Below are 22,747 nucleotides of genomic sequence, written 5' to 3'. Positions count from 1 at the left end.
TCGTTTTTGTTCGAAGTTATTGTTTGAGACGTAGTTTGTTTTGACTGACCATCTATTTGGCCTCGACATTTTCAACAATAGTAAGCAGCGATTTGAAATTTATGAAAACAAGCAAAGCACTAAAACAACGTTTGCCGGTTTATAACATCTTATCACTAATGTTTTGATGAATATTGCCAAAGTTTTGTCGCAATAAGCAACATTTGTGATCAGCAATATCTATTTATGAAAATGGAATATAACGATATAAACCAAAGCTTTTAAACATACTGCTTTTAAACTTATGGACAAACATAGATACAACTTTTACTATTTGGCGTTGATGTTACTCTTTCATGTTCCAATTGTTGGGCACTTCCAATTTGAACGACATAATTGAACCTATTATCATTAAATTAAAGCTATTTAGCATCATCAATGTTTCTGATTTGCTGTTGCCTGTTTTAGTTCTGTTTCTTTCTCGTAGTATTGGCAACATAAGAGTGTTTTTTCAACTATAAAACATCATATAAAGGAAATTAAACAAATAATTCCAAACGTTTTGCTGCTGGGCCAGATCCACGAAAATAAAATAAATATTTTCTTATAATTAGATTTAATAGCTAAATCTGTACACATCAATCTGTAACTCCATGTACAGGCACTCTTAATGACGGTATTAAAATAAAATATGCAAACAGCTGTTTGTGTATCGGATTTCACAAAAACATTTTTTGGTACTCTAGTACAATATTGGATTCACTTTTCTCTACACAGGCTTTTTGAAAATTTGACCAAATATACATAATTTTAACTTTTATTTCAACTGCAGTTGTACAAAAGGAATTGGAATTGAATAATGCTGTCAACATTAATAAATTTATTCTGGATAAATTCAAACTATTTTCCAATCAAATATGTTTCGATTTGTTTTCGAGATGCTACTAGTATAAAAGTGATTTTATAACTAGGAAATATCACAAAAACGATGGAAATAATATCGAAATGTTATGTTGTTGGGCATGTTTAAAAACTATAAAAAAAAAACTAATACTTTCTTATAAATAAATTTAATACCTACATTCAAAAACTCATTAACTTATATACATTTAAGTAAATAGAATCATACAAATTTAAACATTTTTCGTCAAGTGGCTTGCATTTTTTTGCATTCTCGAATAATTTGCATATTAGCAAATAGCCGAATATTACAAGCATCTACTTTTGGTTTTAACAATGGATTCTCAATTTTTCTCAGACCAATCTGAACCTGAATCAATTGTTGATCCAGATTATCTATCAGTGTGCTGTCCAGGGTTCCTGATATCTGATTTCCGATGGAATCTAGTTGGCTTTCGAGTTTTGAGAGGGTCTTGATCTCGGCCAGTGTCGTTTCCACGTGAGTTGCAATGGTTTCGAGTTTCTCATACGAAAGGCTCTTCTTTACGTTATCTGGAGATTCTCGAGGGATTACCAAATCTTTAAGTTCGATAGTTAACTTGTTTGCTTCGTTATCGATTTCATTTAATTGATCTTCGTCAATTGTGCTGAAACATAATGATTGTAAGTTGTCAATTTTTCGTTCTATGTCTGAAAGTGGATTCCATTGTAAAGGTGGTGGTTTAGTTTTGGGTAATATCGGTGGAACATCATCATCAATCACAGATACCATGGTCTTGTCCGCAAATTGGACGCCTTTCGTTGTCTTCTTGATGACAAATGAATATATTTTGCTGCCATCAGTGGTTTGCTCTGTCTGATTCGACGATTTCGTAACCAACCAATTAGAGGACATTTTTTGATTATTTATATCGTTCTCCAATTCGACCATCGAGCTCTGTATTCTCTCGTACTCCTTTGCACACTTATCCAGTCTTCCGAGAAGATCATCATTTACAGCCAACTGTCGGATCTGATCTTCGATAATCTTCACGTAATATTTCACGGCCTCAATATCATCTCGTTTATTTCGCGCGTCATCTAACAACCGAGAGGCCTTCTCCAGTTTTTCCTCTATACTAATCAATTCCTCAACTTGTTGACCTCGACTATCGAGTATTTCACCAAGCTTATGAAGCTCCTTCGACAAAAATACTTTCCTTTTAACCAGCGATTGACTTTTTACTTCCAAGTTTTCTAACGATACAATGAGTTTCATGGTCGCCTCGTCGAGTTCATTGAACTTACTGTCCAACGGTTGGCCAACAAATGAAATGATTTTAGGCTTCAAAGCTTCCGTTTTCTCTTCAATCTCCATTATCTTGTCCGCCTGCTCTCTGAATTTGATCTCTTCGTCCTCGATTCGTTTCAGCTTTTGAGCGAGTTCTTCAGTTTTTTGCTGTACACTAGTCTTCCTTAGTCTGATACTTGCATTGGTTGTATTAGTATCATACTTGTTCAGCTTACTCTGAATCGTTTGGAGCTCTTCAGCCATCGTTTTCAGGTCTCGTTGTTCCTTGGACCTCAACAGCGCTTCCAGGGTGATGAGTTTTTTCTCCAGGCTTATGACATCTTCGGCTTCCTTGGCGTCATTTTCTAATATGGCGACATACTGTTGCATCTCGTTCTTGAGATTGATCTGCCACACGTGCAGATCGGTCTTTTTTATGAAACGGTACTTATTCAGTTGTTCCAACAGTTTTCTGACATCCTGTGCTAACTTATAAGTTTTGTGGATGTCGTCTGCGTTGGGCTTGTCGATTTCTTTCTTGATATTTTCGAATTTTTGCTGCAAGAGTTCCAGTTCCTTGTTGATGTCAGGTTTCGGATAGCTCGGCAGTACTTCGACGATGTCCCTGTCCGGCCAATGGGCTACCGGTTTCTGTCCGAGCGTGATTTTAGCGTCGACGACGTTTCTCAGACTAGACACCTCGTTGGTGAGAATCTCCTTCTCTTTCTCCAGCCTCTCGTTTGATCGAGTCGAAATTTGTCCCAGCTCGAAACTTACCAAACCCAATCGGCTTTGTAGCTTCGTACACTTCTTGATATCATCCTCGGGCGTTTTGTCGATTTCACTTTTGATGTTCCCCAAATCGAACTTGATTTTATCTATTGCGGTGCTCTCGTCGTTTGTGATCGATTCCGATTTCGTTTTGAAGCTTTCGGCCAGCGATGAACGATGTTCCAAGATCTTCAGTAATCTCTCCACGTCTTTGTTAATTTGCTCTGTGACAGTCTCGTCGGGATACTCGCCGATATCGAACAGAATTTTGTTCAATTCCCTTTCGAGATTGCTATATGCTACACCCTTATACGTCCCGACGAAGCGTTTTACTTTATCATTCAGTACGGCCAGTTTATCTTTGAGCGCTTTAATATCGTGTGTATCACTCTTGACCGAATACAATGGTTTATTATTAAAAGATTGCATCAAGTACCCCAGTTCTTCAAGAAGTTGGCATTTTTCGTGCACCAGTTGTACGTATTGTGAAGGTACCTTCAATGTGTCGAGGTCATTGTGTAGTTCATTTAATTCGGCATTTATTTTATCGAATTCTTTTTCATATTTACTACCGTCGAAACTTCGTGCCTTTTTGGTCACTATATCAATACGTTGTTTCAACTCTACCATAGTTATTCTGATGAGTATTTCGTAGATTTCACTTGATAGAATTACGGCTTTATTGGCTAAACTCGCGTTGTTGTCCTTTACGTAATCGTCCAAAGATTTCAAATAGATTTCCAGTTTGCTTTTGAACACGGCATGATCGGTATTTTCGCCGACCTTTTCTTTAATACAACTAATGTTTCGTTTCATTTCTTCGATATGAGAGAAACGATCAGTTGTGACCGGGTTGACGTATTGTATAGTGGGCGATGCCACATCATATACTCTCGCTTTCGTTTTAATTATTCCACTATCTGAAGAGGTCGTCTTAACATCTCCGTTGCCATAATCTTCGTTCAGTTTCGGTACAGACTGAGACGTTTTCAGGGTAGGTGGGTTCGTGTCGCATTTGTTTGCAATGCCCATGCGCATCTTATATATCGAATCCTGCATTTCGTCTAGTACATTATCCATTCTCAATAAAGATAACTTCGAGTATTGGTTTAAATCTATGTTGTGTTCGATGTTTTTCCAGTAGTTTATAAACTGGTCGATTATCGTGATTTCCTTATCGGAGTTCTTCAGTTTTTTACGCAGTACTACGTTCTCCTCCACTATTTGCTCGATAGTTTTCTTATCGCTGCTGTATTTCTTGTAGTTGGATATATCGACCAATAAATCCTTCTTCTTTCGTTTGGAGACCTCATCGTGTTCACTAATTTTCTTCACCGAATCCTCCAAGGTTTCCAACGATCTTTTCGTCTCCTCGCTATTGAGAACGTTGAAATTCTTCTTTATTCTGTCCAGGGTCTCCTGGGCTTTGACCAGTTTGGATTCGAACTCTCGTTTGACCAGTAGTTTGTCTACGGTCTTCTTGAGCTCGTACATTTTCTGTGTCAAAATTAATATTCTGTTTTTCAAGTTGTCATCGGTTATTTCTACTTTTCTTAGCCTATCACTTAGTGTTGATATATTATTTTTAATTGTCAGTAGTTCGGCTGGGTTTTTCTCTTTCATCACCTGGTCTAATAGGGATTCATTTTGCGCCAATTGAAGCTCTATGTTGTTTAAATCGCCCAAGGAGGTGTTTCTTATTGTGTTGGAGACGCTGACTCTATTCATGTTTAGTTGTTTTTGGACGCTTCCAAACATTCTACCGACATCTCGTCTCAGCGACTCCTTTCGTTGGGCAATGGGAGTGTTTGACTCCAGATTCAGCGAATCTATATTACCCGCCAGTACTTGCAGCACCGCTTTGTGACTCCTAAGTAGATCTACATCGTTGTTCTTAATAGCCGTCCTGATTTCTGCCTTCAGCGTCTTGAATCTGTCCTCGATTTGTCTGAAATCCGCGGCATTGCTCCTGATGACTTTCGATGCCTTGAACGTGGATGAATTCGAATTTCTCTGTTGCCGATTAATGGGTACGTGGACAAAAGAATCTGTTTCTATCGCAGCTCCATCCAAATCGACGGGTTCGGTTTTTATGACGGCAGTCAACGTTTGCTGTACATTCTTCAGAGTCTCGTTGTATTTCTTTTTGCTTACTTTGCCTTTGAGGCTGGTGATACTTGTGCTGCTATGAGACAAATCGGCTATGATTGAATCCTTTCTCTCCTTCGTAAAATTCTGCGGTGAAGTGCTGAGGGAGCTTCTTATAGATTTAGTATGCCTGGATATGTCTTGTAGTTTCTGTTCTTCTTTGGAATGTGTGCCTCCCATAATCTAAAATATAAAACAATGGTTAAGTATCTAACTGTAATAATGTTAACAGATCAATTGAAAAGTCCTGGGCCTGTCACATAGATGGCGCTACTAGAATTAAATTCATATATTTTTCAGTTATCCCTAACTCTCAAAAGATGCGTGTATAAATTTGAGAGCTGTTTGATCAAGGATTGGCATGCTAAGTTTATACGTGGTGAAATGAACAATGAAGACGGTTGTTGAAAGATGTTGTTCCCGACGAAAACATAAAAAAATCCACAAAATGATTTTGCATGACCGTAAATTGAAATTGAATGAAATAGCAGACACACTAAAGATATCAACTGAACGTGTAAATCATATTATTCACGAATATTTGGGTACGAGAAAGCTCTGTACAACGTGGGTGCCGCGTGAGCTCACTTTTGACCAAAAAACAACGACGAGTTGATGATTCAGAGCAGTGTTTGAAGTTGATAAAGCGTAATAAATCCGAGTTTTTGCGTCGATATGTGAAAATAGATGAAATATGGCTCCATAATTTCACTCCGAAGACCAATCGACAGTCGTTCGAGTGGACTGCACATGATGAACCCGCTCCAAAGCGTGGGAATATGCAACAGTCGGCTAACAAGGTTAGGGCGTTTGTATTTTGGGATACACATAAAATAATTTTTATTAAATACCTTGAAAAAGGAAGGACCATCATCAGCGACTATCATATCGCGTTATTGGACCGTTTGAAGGACGAAATCGCCGAAAAACGGTCTCATTTAAAGAAAAAGAATATGCTGCTGCACGAAGACAATACAGCGTGTCAAAAATCCATGAATTGAGCTTTGAATTGATTCCTCATCCGCCATATTCTCCAGATCTGGCCCCCAGCGACCATTTTATGTTATCAGATCTCAAAATAATGCTCACTGGGAAGAGATTTTCGTTGAATGAAAACAAATCCTACTACAAAAATGGTATCGAAAAGTGGGATGGCCGCTATAATCAACATATCACCCTTGTAGGAAATTATGTTGAATAGAAAAAACTAATTTTGGCTGGGGACTTTTCAATTGTTGTTTTTTTTTGGGAGTTCTACTAAAATTTTTTTGGTATTTTAGTAGTCATAAACGAAATTTATTTCTTTAAAAATTAATCATACTTCTTTTCACATAAATATTTAATATTTGGTTCTTTTAAAATACATCACACACTTTTGTGCCCTTTGAAAGCTAGGCTCGACATTAAAATTGAGTTTAGTGACTAACTAATCTTCAATTCTTAGTATACGTTCTTTTGAGTTTATAATTTTTACTACTATATTGAGTACTAAATTTAGGTATATACATAATGATTTCTTGAAACAAGACAAAAAAGGACTGTTACATAGCATCTATATTAAAAACTTTAATAAAAGTTATTCTAAGAATAATATAATTCTTTTTAACAGCTTAAGCCTTATTTAGTCTGAATAAAAATCGCCCATTTTAATAATTAATTTGTTTTATGACATAATGAGTATAAAAATACTTTTATACAAACGCAAAAATACACCAAAAATTGTTATTATTTTAGAAAATGGTTTGAACTTAGAGAAGATGTCTATCATATATTCATCAAAATTATAGCTTCTTTAATTTATGGGTATCATATTTCTATAAAACATTCAAATATATTCAGATTCATTCTCCATTTCTATAACAGGTTGGGATTAAAAACGATATCAAGTTTAAGATAAAAACTAAAGTGTTCTTCTTAATTTTTACTGTATATTTTATTTATAGTACTTATGATAAGCTTCATTTCACTTTCCAAGAAGCTGATATAAACCTTGAAATGATTTAAGTAGCACAATGTATCAATTCTAAATTGTTAATTAGCAAAATCTTGATAAATACTGCAAAATTGTAATAAACTTATAAATAGGGCATTGATAATCAGATATTATACAGTATTTTTATATATAGCATATATAGCAAACTCTCCTTTGAAATCCGTTATAGTAAAAACATAGTAATTTTTCTATTTTGATAGAACTTTTCCTCAAATATATTAACTGTTTTCAGATCTATGGACTAATGTTAATTGAAATAGACAAAAAGCATTTTAATTCGCAGGTTTGTTCTTTTGAAAATGAAAATTTTAATTATATTATTTCGAACAAATTCCCACCACCTAACCATGTTTTAGTTCGCCGTTTTCCTCCTTATGAAGTTATTGCCAAACGATACCAGAAAGCCTAAACTCACAATTATCTTACTATTCATAGTTTTTATGAGAATGCAATTGGGTATAAAGAATACCAATTGGCAATATATCCTCTATAATTATACTAACTTCCAATTACTAACATGATGTTTACTGATAACATCTGTTTCGATGTGTATGCTATGGATTTAAACATTCAAATATATGAGAGTGAAGAATAAGAATAATTAGATATACAAATATTATATAGATAGAGATAGATATAAAGATAGAGAATAAAAATATTTCAAATTAACAATATATTGCTGGATATATCATGATCCATTCAAAAATGTATCAATCAAACGTATACTTTGGTGAAGGCGCCTTAAATTTATCTTGTAGTTCATATAGTTATATACATGGAGCAAAAGTCCCGCTACCATAAAGATATGCCACAAGAACGAACAGAAATAGTGACGATATTTATTGAAAAAAATTGTAGTTATCGCCACTCAGTGGAAATTGCGTTAAAAATATCATAATGGTCCAACTCCTCACAAAACCACAATTTATCGTTTACATGCGAATTTTCGACAGTACGGTAGGACAGAAGACAGGCCTCGTTCTGGAAGGCCACGGATTTCTTGCAACGCTGAAAATATAGTACACGATAATGTTGCAAAGTCTCCAGAAACATCAATTTGGAGGCGTGCCCAGTTACATATTTCTGCACGCAGTTTAAGGCGAATTTTGGAAACTGATTTGAAAATGTACCCGTACAACATTCAACTAGTCAAAAAATTGCTATCGAGAGGTCCTGATCAACGAGTTGAGTACATTAATGTAACCCTAAAACTGCCTAATGAAACTGAAGATTTCTCGTCTAAATTGATAACGAGCGATGAAACCCATTTTCTCAGTGGCCACACCAATTAACAGAACAGTAGATTTTGGGGAGCACATATTCTTTAATTAATTCATGAAACATCATTGCATACACTAAAAACAACTGTATGGTGTAGTATTCATGCTGGGAACATCATTGGTACCGATTTTTTTGAAAATGACCAAGGTTGTGAAGTTAATGTTACTACTGATACCAAGACATGATTCGAATTTCTCTTGTGCCTGAAATGGAAGAGCAAGGACTAAAGGACATGTGATTTGAGCAAGATAGGTCCAGAGCACAAAAAGCTCGTTCAACAATTTTTTAAAATCAAAATTGTATGTGAATAAGCCCCAAACGATTCAACATCTTAAACAAAATATTCGTCACGAAACTGAAGAATTTCAGCCTCAGATATTGCAGGATGTCATGAAAAATGACTTAAAAAGAGCCGAAAGTTGCATAGCTAATCGCGGTCACCATTTAGCCGAAATAATTTTTCAGTCATAACAAAAAAAAAATGTAAAATGACCAAATAAACCATCTGTGAAAGCCAAACTTACTTATATATTCTTTGAAAAAATTACAGACACTCAAGATGGTAGCGGCACTTTTGCCCCATGTTTTAAATTAATTATAACTAATATTTCTATAACTATAATTATTTTTATACATTAATATATTTAGTTATATATTTTTTTTCTTGAAAATCTTTAATTTTGACTATTTTGGTTTTATTTTTACTACTACCAAAAAGCAGAAGCATTTGCTGAATATCTAGAGAAAGCTTTCAAACCAAACGAAACTAATATTGAACATAATTTGCCGGACATAGAAGCTGAAAATTCGATGATTGAAATAGTCACGCCGAAAGAGTTAACCAAAGTTATTAAAACTGACATTAACCCCAGGAAATCACCAGGCTGCGATTTAAGAACAGGAGACTTACTGCAAAAACTACCAAGAAAAGGAATTATAAAACTCACCAACTTGATCAATACAGCATTTAGATTAAAACATGTCTCAGACAATTGGAAGATGGCTGAAATTATAATGATTCCAAGACCTGGGAAGTCAGCAAACGAAATAAAAGCCTATAGACCTATATCACTGCTACAAGTAATATCTAAGGTTTTTGAAAAACTTAATACCAACACACCAGTTTGGGTTTATTAACAAGCACTCAATTAACCAGGTCCACAAAATAACAGATGTTATTGAGAAAGCCTACGAAAGTAAAAAAGTATGCTCAGCTGTATTTTTAGATGTAGCACAAGCTTTCGATAAAGTTTGGTATGAAGGCCTTATTCATAAACTACAGAAAATGCTATCAAAACAACACACCGAACTATTAAAATCATACATTACAACCAGAATTTTTAGAGTCAAACAAGAAGAAGCTTACTCTACAATAAAAAAATCTAAAGCATGTGTATCACAAGAAAGTGTACTAGGACCAATGTTTTGCAATACACAAACGGAAAATATTACGATGGCTACATTTGCTGATGATACTGCTATTATAGCTGTCGGACACAATAGTCAAGAAGCCTCACGAAAATTACAACAGGCAAGTGACAATATAAATAATTGGATACAAGCTTGGAAAATAAGAATTATTGAAAGTAAATCTGTACATGTGCAGTTCACCTATAAATAGACCGTACCCATAACATTAAATAATACTATCATTCCATATAGCAACAACGCTAAATATCTCGGAATGAAACTCAATACAAAACTTCGCTTGGAAGGAAACATATAAAGATGAAAAGAAAAGAACGGGAATTGAAATATAGGAAAATGTACTGGCTAATTGGAAGAAAATCACAATTATCAGTACATAATAAATTGCTATTATATAAGCAAATATTGAAACCTATATGGACATACGGAGTTCAATTATGGGGATCTTCTGCATAGAGTAACATATATAAAATACAAAATTATTCAGAACAAAATCCTGAGAGGTGTTGTGGGTGCACCCAAAAAATAGGACTGATTACCTACATCGAGACCTTCAGATAACCACAGTCAGTCAAGAAATCAAGACAGCAAGAGGGTATGAGTAAAGACTCCATTCTCACCCGAATATTGAAATATTACAACTATTGGATACCACCAGAACAGGACACGGACTTAAAAGAATCAAACCATATGATCTTGTATAGTGTTATGTAGTGAGGTGCATATAATAAAAAATATAGCAGTGACATGTATAAACATTATTTCATTAGAGACTGAGATAGGGCCCATGGGTCCTCCTAGTTATATACCTTGATGTAAGTTATAATAAAGACAAATTGTAGGTTAGGCTGAAACGACTAGTAACAATATATTAATTAAATAATAAAAAAGAGCTATTGCTATCCAATTGTCTCACTAAATCTGAAAAACGACTAGATCGATGTAAATAGTTTTACTCTGCTTGATTCCCTCTAATACAGGGCTAGCTAAAGGATGGCTCAGAAAGAACGAAACCTTATAAAAACCGAAAACGAACTAATGTATAAACTGGAGCTCCAATAATGACATATATGTATAATTACTTACTTTTAATAAACACATTCTTTTTAACGCAACATAATATTATTTGCCTTAGAGTTTCAATTTTCAGCTGATTTCATCCCTATCGCTACACATAAAATAAACACATCCCATATTTATAATAAATTACGTTGGATTACTTCTGAAACTAAACTTCCACAAAATTTAGAAATACACACTTTTAAACCCTGTATCCATAAAATGTTGAAATAAAACGTTTAAAATGTGGCTGCATCACTAACCGATACTTTTATCTTAATATTTTTAACTATGAGATCATTAATTCTATTTTAACAAGATTAAACCCTTATCAGGTAAACTGTTCTGAGTAACGCCCACTATATTAAAGGATATAACTGACACGCTTTTTCCTAATAATTAAGAGGAAACCTAAATAAAGGACGTTTCGAAAAAATCTGACAGATAGAATGACAAATATTATTATTGATAATTGTTCGTCGTTTTATTTCACATGTTAGTATTCAAATATATTTCAGTAATACCATTTTTTATAAATGAAATTTTATTTTTACAAACATACTGATATGAAATGTGTCACTTGTTAACATAAAATGGCTGACTAAATAAATATATATGAACTTGTTTAATTGCTACCGCTAAAATTACTTATTGATATTTAGATAGTAATATTTGTAAAAAGATAATGCCTATTTTTATTGGAGAAATTGTAAAATTAAGAGAAGTGTTTGGAATTACGACAATTAAGAGGACTCAAAAGGACTCTAAAGGCAGGTAATTTATAAAATAACATAATTGCTGTTTACTAGTGCGCAAGTTTTAAGTATATGCTATATCTATAATATAATTAAACTTGTTTTTGTTTACATATAATTATGTTGTAGCCGTCTTGGATGACATAGTGGTAAAGACGACAGGACGGTCCACTTTCTTTTGCGACAGTCGTGTGGTCTGCTTTGGTAGGGTTGTAAATTTATGTTTGTGATTGCATAATATTTGTTATTGTCCTTGGCAAGAGTGTAAAATCCGACAAGGAAAATAATCCCAGTAACGCCAGTAACCAGGCTGGTTACTATATATATATATATATATATATATATATATATATATATATATATATATATATATATATATATATATATAGTTTATATATGGTTACCAGATGATGGTTCAAACAATATCGACAATTTATCAATATTTTATCAATAAAAGAAGATCTGATTACAAACAAACTATGGTGTTCCGACCAAATAAGAATAGAAATAAAGCAAAAAAGAAAGAAAAAGGAATATATACAATGGAAGAAAGAAAACATGGATACATTATGGAAAAGAGATGTACACAAACAGTAAAGAAAACCTACAACTTTATACAAAATATTATCAGCATTTGCATTTGCAGAAAAGAAAAATCATATAACTATTAATATACTAAATACAAAAAACGGGACATAATCACCGAAGATGGAAAAGAAATAGAGAGATGAAGGGAATATATTCTGGAATTACTTTGTACGCAGGAAGCAACATATTAAATATACCAACAAACAGGAAGTGAAAGGAAGGGTACAGCGGGGAAAACACTTGAATAATTAAGGCGTATATATGACAAAGAAGCCGAGAATACCGCCATACAGCTATAAAATTTGCAGATATATTAAAAACGGTATTTTGAGAAATAACTATTACACTTTTATAAGCACAATTAACAAATTTACTCATTTATTTCTCTGACATCTATAACAGGAACTATAACAAAGAGCAGAATGGAAAACTGGAGAACAACAGAAAAACTCAGAACTGGAGAAAACAAGCTACTTTATAATGTACTTTCTGGGACCGCTATAAGACATTAAATTAGTTCAGGTACATCAAACAATCAAAATCGAAACCATGAAAACACTTATTATTTACTCAATAATAAATTTAACGGAGAGTTATTTTGTTACATACCTTTTTTCCATGAAAGATGCTTATTCAAAAGTTATCATTCACAAAATTCACAAACTAAACTAGCACCAACCTTAGTTATGGAAATCGATAGTCATCCATGTTATAAAAACATATTGATTGATTTTATAACCATACATTCTTAGCAGGATTAGATTTCTTATATATACATTAAATAAAAAGGATTATAAATGATGATAGAAGTTTCAAGCATTTCAGTAAGCACTAGCACAACTAGCAATATCTTAAATGAAGTTTTGGGTTAAGGCTTAACGCAATGAATATGAATCGAAATAAATATCTTAGAAACAATATTGTGGTTTGACATTAATTAAAAAAGTATTTTTTCATGTTTTTTCTCAAAGTTAGTACAGCAATACACTGCAATACACTAAAATAGGAGATGAGTCCTAAAACGACACAACCCATGAAAACTATATTTAAATGTATCACAGACCAACCAAAGCATTCATTAAAATTAATTTAAACTGTACAAAAATTAGTTAGTTGTTATACCTTTTTCTCAATGATAGACGCTTATTCAAAAAATTACTCATCACAAACTTGTCGACAAACATTTAGAAGTTAAACTATGACCAATTGATAAAATATACACTTCTTATAGTTTTTTGAGCTGTAAAACTATTAGCCTTCCACCACTAATTCAATTTCTTTTTATTTCCGCTTTATTAGTTCCAGACGATAGTTTTATACACCATAATGTAAAGTAAACGATAATATTTTAGCCCTTCGAAAAAGCTTCAGTTGGTGTTTAGTTATGTAAACATTTCTTAATATTTTTTTATAATATTTAATAGTTTAATTATTTAATACTTAAGGTATTTTCCTGTATCATAAAATAAAATAAACAATAATATTTTGGCCCTTCTTGAATAATTCAATAAATGTTTACATAATTACAAAGATTTTTTAATAATTTTACTCAATCTTAAGAATAAACACAACATTATAAATAAACCAGTTTAATCTTTGTAGCTTGTTTTTTCTTCCATTCAAATAAAAATTATCTAGAAGATACAATGTTCTGTTCTCATTTAACGTTCTAACAATAGATGTCCCATTTTTTATAATGGAATCTTATCAGATCTGTTTACTATGAACCTCGTATTGTATTTTACATCAATTTGTTAATGTATTGCTAATAATACATTCAAATAGTTTACTATTTAGATTGTTCTAGATCGAACCCTCACAACTACGACATATTAAAATGTCAATTAGTTTGTTTGTTGTTTATAATGAACTTGCCGATTAAATATATGATGACGTACGTGGTATTTCATAAATATATATGTGGCGACAAAATATGGGTTTAACCAGGTTTTTCGTTTAGAATATAGAAGTAGAAATAACCAGATTTATTGGAATTACAAGTAAATTTTTTGCTAATTAAGTTACCTATTTACCAACTAGATTTATCCGGTCGCACCCAGCCAGGTTAACGGCGAGTATGGGATCATACATACTCAAGAGTAGAACAATTTAATCGTTCTTCATGTAATGAGCGCTCTACAGAAAATATTAGGCGTTAGCATGTATTTTGACACTTTTGATCTTAAATAGAATTATTTGTTCGCGAATTAGCGGTAATGTGTCGAAATAACAATGCTAGTTTGGCAGCATTTCCATAATCGATCAATTTTTGCTGATTTCAAAACAATGTGTCGACCAAGTAACACTGCATCAATCTGTAGTAAGTTGTAATTAGAAGGGCTATGTCTGAAGAGTATGCTGGGTTCGTCAGCTTCTCATTCGAGCTGCAACAGAGTATTCTTCACAGCTCTTGCAACATGTGGCACAGTGTTATCATGGAAAAAGGTGACTTTGAGTCTGTTACTCGTTATTTCGGATATTTATACCACAATTTGTTCAAGTTGGCATCTTTTAAATTCGGCCGTAGCCATTTTCTTTCTTTCTTTTGGATCTCTATTCTAGCATGTAAATGTCTGGAACTGGTTCATTTATCAACCGCTAAGCTCTCCGAAAGTGCTCTTTGAGTGCTTTCTGAGCTGGTTTTTCATCTCATATGTCTTACAATTACGTATCTTCGAAATATTTTGGTCCTCTAAGGTGTTTGTTGTCATTAATACAAAAACTGTGTGATGGGTTTTGGCAGAAATATTGAACGTAAATGAAAGCCTGTGCATTCCATAATTAGCATCAAAGCCATTGAATTTAATAGTTGTTTGCATTTATACTTCGTATTTTCACCAATAGATATCACTGATCAAGCGACATGTAGTCAGCTAATAGTAATAAATTAATTTATAATTACGATTGCACTAAGTATCTAGAGGATGATATTATGTTTAAAAAAAAAAGAATCAAATGTGTGTTCTGTTATCATGTATTATTGATTAATGTAATTGAATATCATGGTAAGTTTTCTTAACTGACGTATATTAATCAAACATTTCTAGTTTAAAATTAACAATCAGCTGCTACAAATTTCTTTTATGACATGCCGCCTAACGCTTTTAATTGACGTCCCATTTATCGAATAATGTACCCGGATATTTTAGTTAGTATTACTTAGTTTTCGGTAATACTGTTAACAAACAACGCAATCAACATTATTTGATCATTCTCCTTAATTGATGACGTTACTATATTTCCAAGAATTACTTAAATAGGATATTTGGACTGTCTGAATCTGAATGAAGACAACTCTTTATTTAATATATTGAAAGCAAAGTTTTACAATTTTTGTACATAACTTATGCTTATAACTTTTATTCATGTTGCAGCAATTTATCATAGCATTAAAAAAAATTACAAAATTCTTAATAAAAATGTATTCAATAGCAACAAAATTATTTAATGGTTTTATATCAACTTTCGGTTTATGTTTAATTACCATCAGTTTTAGATACTTAGTTAATCTCTCTTAGGATATGAAATTATTTCATAAAATTCTGATATTCTGTCATTATATTCATCATGTAATTTTTGTATATTTTTAGTTTTATACAGAAAATAGTTAAAGGCAGTCTTAACTCTTTTAGCACGTACTTATTTCTTGGATGTTTTTGTGAGTTGGTTGTAAGAATTAATGGTTGGTAAGCTAGAATTAACATGTTTTGGCGTCTTACGAGTATCCGCATATTCTTCTTCTTCTATCTTCTTGCAATATTCACCGCTAGTACTCAGACTAACTAAAACAGAAAATCTCAAAATAATGTTGGCAATGCAAAAATAGCCAATTTTTGTATAAGGAAATCTCACATATGTCAGAAATCAAGGATTTTCCATTGTGCGATCAAGCGTTGTCATTTTAAATCACATTTTCTACTAATTAAATAGGGTGTCCCCTAATGTTTACGCAAGATTTATGTTAAATAGAACGCAAATTTGTTATTTTTTCTTCAGTCATAAAGTACATAGCATTAAATATAATTTTATATGAAGTAAAATATTGGGCAAGTGGCCTGCACGACTTCCCTAGAACCTTTTGTCGAAGTTCTCTGTGACCGTATTGACATAAACTTTCTATATTAAATAAACCCATGAAAAGAAATCAAGCAAATTTAGATAATGTAAAGGGGTAGTATACTCTTTCGAAGGAAATGTTTCATGTTATAGTATAATAGCTTTACTAACTGTATGATGTGATACCGGCTTGTTGAAATCACATCAATTGCATCAATAGCAATACGCATTTTAGTAATAAATAAAATAAGCTGCAAAAATCTCAATTTTTGAAGAAGTAAGACTCAATGATGCCTCCAGCTCAATATCATCTATTTAAGCAGTGTGGATCCGTTTTGTATTAGTTGGGTAAAGGTAGATCAATGATCAATCTATAGCCAAGGCAGTCTGGGTAGAGTCTACATTTTGCTGCAGCTAGCAATAGCCTTTAGTTATTCTGAGCTTGGATAAAGTTAGTGTCCTTTTTTTCAAATCATAGAAAGGAGAAACGTATTATTTTTGGGACTTTTAACAATGAAAATGGGTTGAACACTGATATATTTATCCATTTATATAAACTTCAAATCAAGAGTTACGTCAAAAAAATTACACCAAGTTCAAGTTTGTTTACTTATATGTAATAAACATTGTTTTCTTTAATTGATTTACTCATGTTCATACCAATCAAGAATGGTAATTAAATTTTGGACCAGTCCTTCATCTTAGGTTAACCGAAGGAGGGTTTGTTGAGTTGTGTAGTTGAGTTTTTTTGTCACTGACAATATTCCTATATTCTTCTTATAATGACGAAGTATGTTTGGCACACCATGATTTTCACTTGATCTTTTTTTTTATAAAATAAATGAGAAAAACTTTTCATGAGTTGCAAAAAAAGTTTAATATTGGAAAAAATAAAAACTTGACATAATAGCAGTCTTGAAGCCTATCAGATTAGATATGTCCCACAAATGCACTCTGCCATCTTAATATACTTTGAATATACAATTCCATATGAGTATATTTGTCTCCACCAAACTGGAAAAGTACTCAATAATATGACTTCACATTTTTGCACAGTATTCTATTTTAATAAAAAGTTGTTTGTATTTTCCATAGTTACGTTGCTGTTACGGAAGAAACTATAATGAATATCCCAACTTTATTTTAGTAAAACCTTATTATTACACATCTAAATTCAGATTGCCTATATTTCAGATTGACGAGACATTCCAAGCGCAAAGATTTAGATAAAAACTATTTAAAAAGCCAATAAGATTAAAGGTTTCTAAGTAATACATGTTCGTAAAAAGACTTGTGTGTGAGTTCTTCGGGAATCTGATAGTTAGAATACTTTTATTTACCCCTGTAATTTACCACACTGAATCACAAACAGATGTGGACAGGTTTAGTTGTCATTTTATAAAACATTAATCATGATTATTGTAGATTTTGGTGTTTTGCAGTTTTTTTTTTCGGTTTGAACAACTGTTTGATACAATTCTGATATAGGCTTCACAGCTGACTCAAAATCACATTTTCGATGTGATGCGAGTACGCAGTGGTGTACTCTTGGTGTGACAGAATTTACAATTCGAACTAGCATACACTGTACCTTTCACACGTGTAATTCTTGCAACGTTTAGCCAAGAGTTCCATGCACTATTGCTTGTTTTTTTAGAGATATGCAGTCAAAGTTGCATTTGCAAATAGCTCTTAATAGACTACAAAATTTTGATCCGGTCATATGCACATTTGGGCTCACCAGTAAGTTTTCGTACTTGAAATTATCGCAGTAGTGTCACTTTTCATCGTTACTTTACTAACAACCACTGAAATAACGATGTAAAATTGTTCAAAATCTTACTTTTAAATGATTACATGATTGAAAACAACTGATTCATTAACTACTAAGCTATCAGAGTTCTTTAAAAATTTGAGCAAGATTTAACCCCTATAAGTCTTGCAATTCATTGTCGTGGAACTTTTCTGACTAGTCAGACCGTTGTTATCATTTTATATGTTATCACATTTTTAAATTCTTTTAAATAATACAAACTAAAAGTGATAATTGTGATATCACGAGGTAGCATTCTGTAAAGGTTTTATGGGCTTCGAGAGCCCCTGAATATCATGAATAACTCAGGAATACTAAAATGTTATTTTATATAGATAAATGTCAAAAATCTATAAAATAACCTTTTGCTTACATTATATAATAGTTTTAGAATTCTAACAATTTTATTGCGTATTTAAGTACATGAAACCCCCAAAAATATTCTGACAATACTTTTATGTTATATTAGAGCACATGATCTTCCACGCAGAATCGGAATCGGTATACTATCACTGTATACGTTTCATATAACATGTAGTACTACACCCAAATATCGCTTATCTTTCCCACTAATTTATATAAACGCGATTTTTATGTATTCCGATTGTTATCTCTTCATCAATCATTATATAAATAGGGCGAAACACTACATATATCTAAAAAAACGGTCATATATCTAAAACAACTTACCCCAAGTATTTAAACCAGACCACAGATGTAACAACGTAACTTTTTGATTCACCAGAACCTGCCACCATCTTTGATAAAAATGATCTAGGTGTAACGTGCGCGAACAAACTGATAAGAGATACCTAATGACGATAAAAAATCGAACTGTAAGAATGACGGACGAGCTAGACCGCGGAACCTTCGAAAGCGAAACAAAACTCGTACCGCAAAGTGTAAATTGCGTCCATTTTCACTTGTTAGAGACCGGAGAACCATCTGCCCGTTTATAATGTTTCGATTGATCTTTATGGTCGTGTCTGTGTTTCTCTGTATGTGTGTGTGTGTGTGTGTGTCATAAGATATTCATTTATACAAGGACTGGTCGGTTTAAAAAGTATTTAAACAGTTATTAAATAACCTTGAGAGCTGGCTAACAGTACAGTGTTAAGTACTTCTCGTATTTTCAAATACTATTTATAGTTTGACATGTATAGTTGAAATGAAATCGTAGTGTTTTGTTTCATACGCAACAATGGGTTTGAGGAAAAAGTTATTTCGGTTCTTGTCAGGACTTCCAAAGCTAATATATAGTCTATTCAAGGTTTTTTTGTACATACGTCATCAAGATGTTTAGTGTATTGCCTGCCGCTATTTGTAAATTCGTTTCAGAATAAGAGATCATATTTTCCATCTAATTTTATTCTATTAAGAAAGAAACACAATGCTGTCTGATTAGTTCGAACACGTAAACGAATGAGCCCGTCAAAGTCGTCCGATTGTCAGACGTACGCAAAATTATTGAAAGCAATAGTGATAAGAGTGATAAGAAATTTAACATATAAACTATTATGGCTGTATAATTAACTGTGTTTTTTAGATGTACTATAAAATTAAAATAAATTATATTTTATAATTTATTTAATTTTAATAATCATAATCACTATTATTTGATTATAATGTATATTCAGTATCTAAAATGTGCATGTGCATCCCCAAATTTAATGCTTGCCGGCTTGGTGGCGCAGTGGTAACGGCGATGGGACGGCCCTCCTGCTGTTGCGATAGCCACGGGTTCGAATCCTGCTGGGGCATGGTCGTAAATTTATGTTTGTATTTGTGAATATTCTAGGCGGCGAGAGTGTATAATCCGACAAGGAAAATGATCTCAGACACGCCAATAACCAGGCTGGGTAAGACCGGATGTCTTCTGGGATGATTTCTAAAGTTGGTCACTCTTAATGGCTTAATGCTGAAGACGGTGATTCGGAGCCCACGTTAAATTTTAGGCCCAGTCCAGATAAACCCATAGTTGGTAAAAAGAGACTTTAAAATATATATAAAAAAAATGTAATGCTTACTCTTGAAAAAAAATTTAATTCTGCCCCGTCATTATTTTTATAATTCTTTTTATCTAAAAAACGTTTCATCATAGGCAAAAAATAAACGACTTCAAAATATAAATAAGAAAGTCAGTAAAAAGTAAAAAATAATCAAACTTAGATTTTTAACACAAAAAAAAACGTTTTGAAATAAAATTTGTACATAATACTCGTTGTAAAAATCAAACAAAAATAAATAAAAACTTATTTAATCTATTTACTACACTATTTGGTGTTATTACATAAAATTATATTGTTACTTTTGTATGGTTTGGATTCGGCAATAAATTGCTATGCTCACCAATTAAACTTGATACTGTCTCAGGCAATCGATCATAAATGCGAATGTAGGTATTTTTTTGCCGAAATGAGTGATATTACCAATTATTTTTTCAATTCTACACAAAGAGTTACTATATGTTGGATGAAACGGTTGGAAATAAAGTTCCAAGAGCATCTGCCACCAGGTGGAACTTTATAGAGTGTATGGAAAAACATAGACCATATCTAGACAATCTGATACCATCACGAAGCTAGGCGCACTTTTAAGATTATTGCATGATCCTAAATTTTGTTTTGTTTCAAACGATGCAAGGCAATATCACATGCCCCAAAAAATTGTTTTATTATACTGTCAGTAGTTCTTTGAGATTTTTTTTAAATTTTATCGCGCGATATTGCCACATCGATAATATAACATATTTTTTGTCAAACATCTTTAAGAAAATGTAAATTTAAAACCTTTTAATTGTATACTATTTAATGATATTCTAGATAGAATTTTAAAAATAATATTCACCATATACTTTTGAACAAAACAGGTAAACAGAATTTTAACAGAGAAAGACTTCAAAGTTTGCTTTCAATATAAGAAAACAAGAAGCCAGAACTCTAATAGATCAAAGTTCTTTGTTTATGATAATATTTATATGTTATACATATATTTCTTTTTATACTCTATTTATATTTTATGCATAATTTGCAGTTTTACAGTTTATAAGAGCTAGTCAAATGCCTTCACAGCAAAATGTTACCTTCTAATACCATTATAAAATAATGTCATTTTTGTTCCCGATATATTGTATTATATTAGAGAAGTTTCGTATAAATTCCTGTTAATTTCAACAAATACCAAAAAAATAAAACAAAATGCCACGTTTTTGAGGATGTACAGGAATAATAACAGGTATGAATTTAAAACACGCGTAAGTGAAAGTAGAGACTAACACAAAGAAAGTCAACGAGCTAATAGATTGGAACAACGAGACGCACGTCAATGAAACATCAATGCACACAGCATTGGCAATATGGATAAAATATAGAATCATAATGAATTTAAGCATAAACTGGAATCGGCCGATATTTGCTGCGGATCAGAAAAAGTTTCACCTCTATTATGAAATATGCCAACAGAACCATTGAGAATATTTTTAGCAGGAGCAATATCTCAATAATGAATAATGAATTTACCACAGAAGTTATGGTGAGATGCTTTAAAGTTTCTAACGTTTATAATACTCAAAGAAAAAAATGTCAACAGTAAAAGAGGGTAAAAAAGCAATTACCCTATACCACAAGATAAAGTTAAAGTTTTGGTTATATTTCCGTGTGTACTATAATATGTAATTTCTACACATTAAATACTCAAATCGGTTATATTTATATATCATAATTAAGTACTTACTCCGAATAAATATCCTCCATATCACAAATATTCACTAACAAGAACACAAAGTCTGTAAGATCTTGAATTTGAATCGGACACGATTTCAGGCTACAAGAACGCTTCTCACAACAGATCACTTGAACTACCTGCAAGGGACTCTGTGGGAAACCCTTCGAATAAATCACAATACATTGGGATATTAAATTATACATTTTAACTAATTTTGATGGAATAATGTTTTTTTTATAATTAATTACATTTTAGGATAAATTATATGGCTCGGTGAATGGAAGTAAAACGATATGAAACAGTTATGGTTTACATAATGTGACCGTTATTTATTGCCAAATAAAAATATGGAAAAAACAATTAACAATGATAAAACAAATCGGCGCTGGGTTTACCATGATAGCTTTGGGCATGTCTGAACTGAGCGATAGTCAGACACTGAATGAATGACAGTACCCTTCAATAATCTCTCAGATAAACATCTCGGGGTTGCCAGATATTCGTTATTGTGTACTAGTTGACGGTGATGGCACCTCGTCACTGTTCAATATCTGGGATTATATTACTCGGTATTTTGTAGACCGTTAGCTTGAAGTTAAAAAAGTTCAAGTGTAAAAGACTTGACAATATAGCGGACTATTTGAAGACACGCTGTAAATACGGCGAAATACAAAAATGTGAAAAGGTTATTTGAAAATGCGACAAAACAGTGGAGTGGTGACTCCGGCTTTTGCCCGACATCTCTTTACGAGTGATAGATGTAGGCTTTTTTCCTGGAGTACTCCTCTAACTTGATCTTCTGTTATAGATTCCAGTAGGCTTCTGATAAAACCTTCAAGTTGCCCCGATCTTGGTTGCCAGTGTGCAATTTTCAGCGGTTTTGGAGTACTCGGATCTTGTCCTAATGTTCTCGAATTCGAGTTTACTATTTTTAGATATACGGACGATTTCCATATATTTGATCTTGTTCCCGAGTACTATCG

General features: G+C 32.6%; 1 protein-coding gene across 2 annotated transcripts; it reads right to left on the bottom strand.

Moving 5' to 3' along the window:
- Positions 1-1,033: 1,033 nt before the first annotated feature.
- LOC143202873 (uncharacterized) lies at positions 1,034-18,936 on the bottom strand. Of its 2 annotated transcripts, none has more exons than XM_076414838.1 (2): positions 18,732-18,936; positions 1,034-5,251 (listed from the first exon to the last, which is right to left on the bottom strand). In XM_076414838.1, exon 2 carries the CDS (start codon positions 5,246-5,248, stop codon positions 1,127-1,129), a length of 4,122 nt encoding a protein of 1,373 aa, XP_076270953.1. In that variant the 5' UTR covers positions 5,249-5,251; positions 18,732-18,936; the 3' UTR covers positions 1,034-1,126. The 2 variants fall into 2 exon arrangements, with proteins under 2 accessions (XP_076270953.1, XP_076270944.1); XM_076414829.1 differs by lacking the exon at positions 18,732-18,936 and adding an exon at positions 10,857-11,089.
- Between the last annotated feature and the right edge of the window lie 3,811 nt (positions 18,937-22,747).

Source organism: Rhynchophorus ferrugineus, unplaced genomic scaffold, assembly GCF_030347505.1.
Source record: "Rhynchophorus ferrugineus isolate W39M unplaced genomic scaffold, kcgeb_rfMv2 rfM1, whole genome shotgun sequence".
NCBI classification, from domain to species: domain Eukaryota; kingdom Metazoa; phylum Arthropoda; class Insecta; order Coleoptera; family Curculionidae; genus Rhynchophorus; species Rhynchophorus ferrugineus.
The sequence above is the reverse complement of the archived record's forward strand: the minus strand, read 5'-3'. Positions and strand labels throughout refer to the sequence as shown.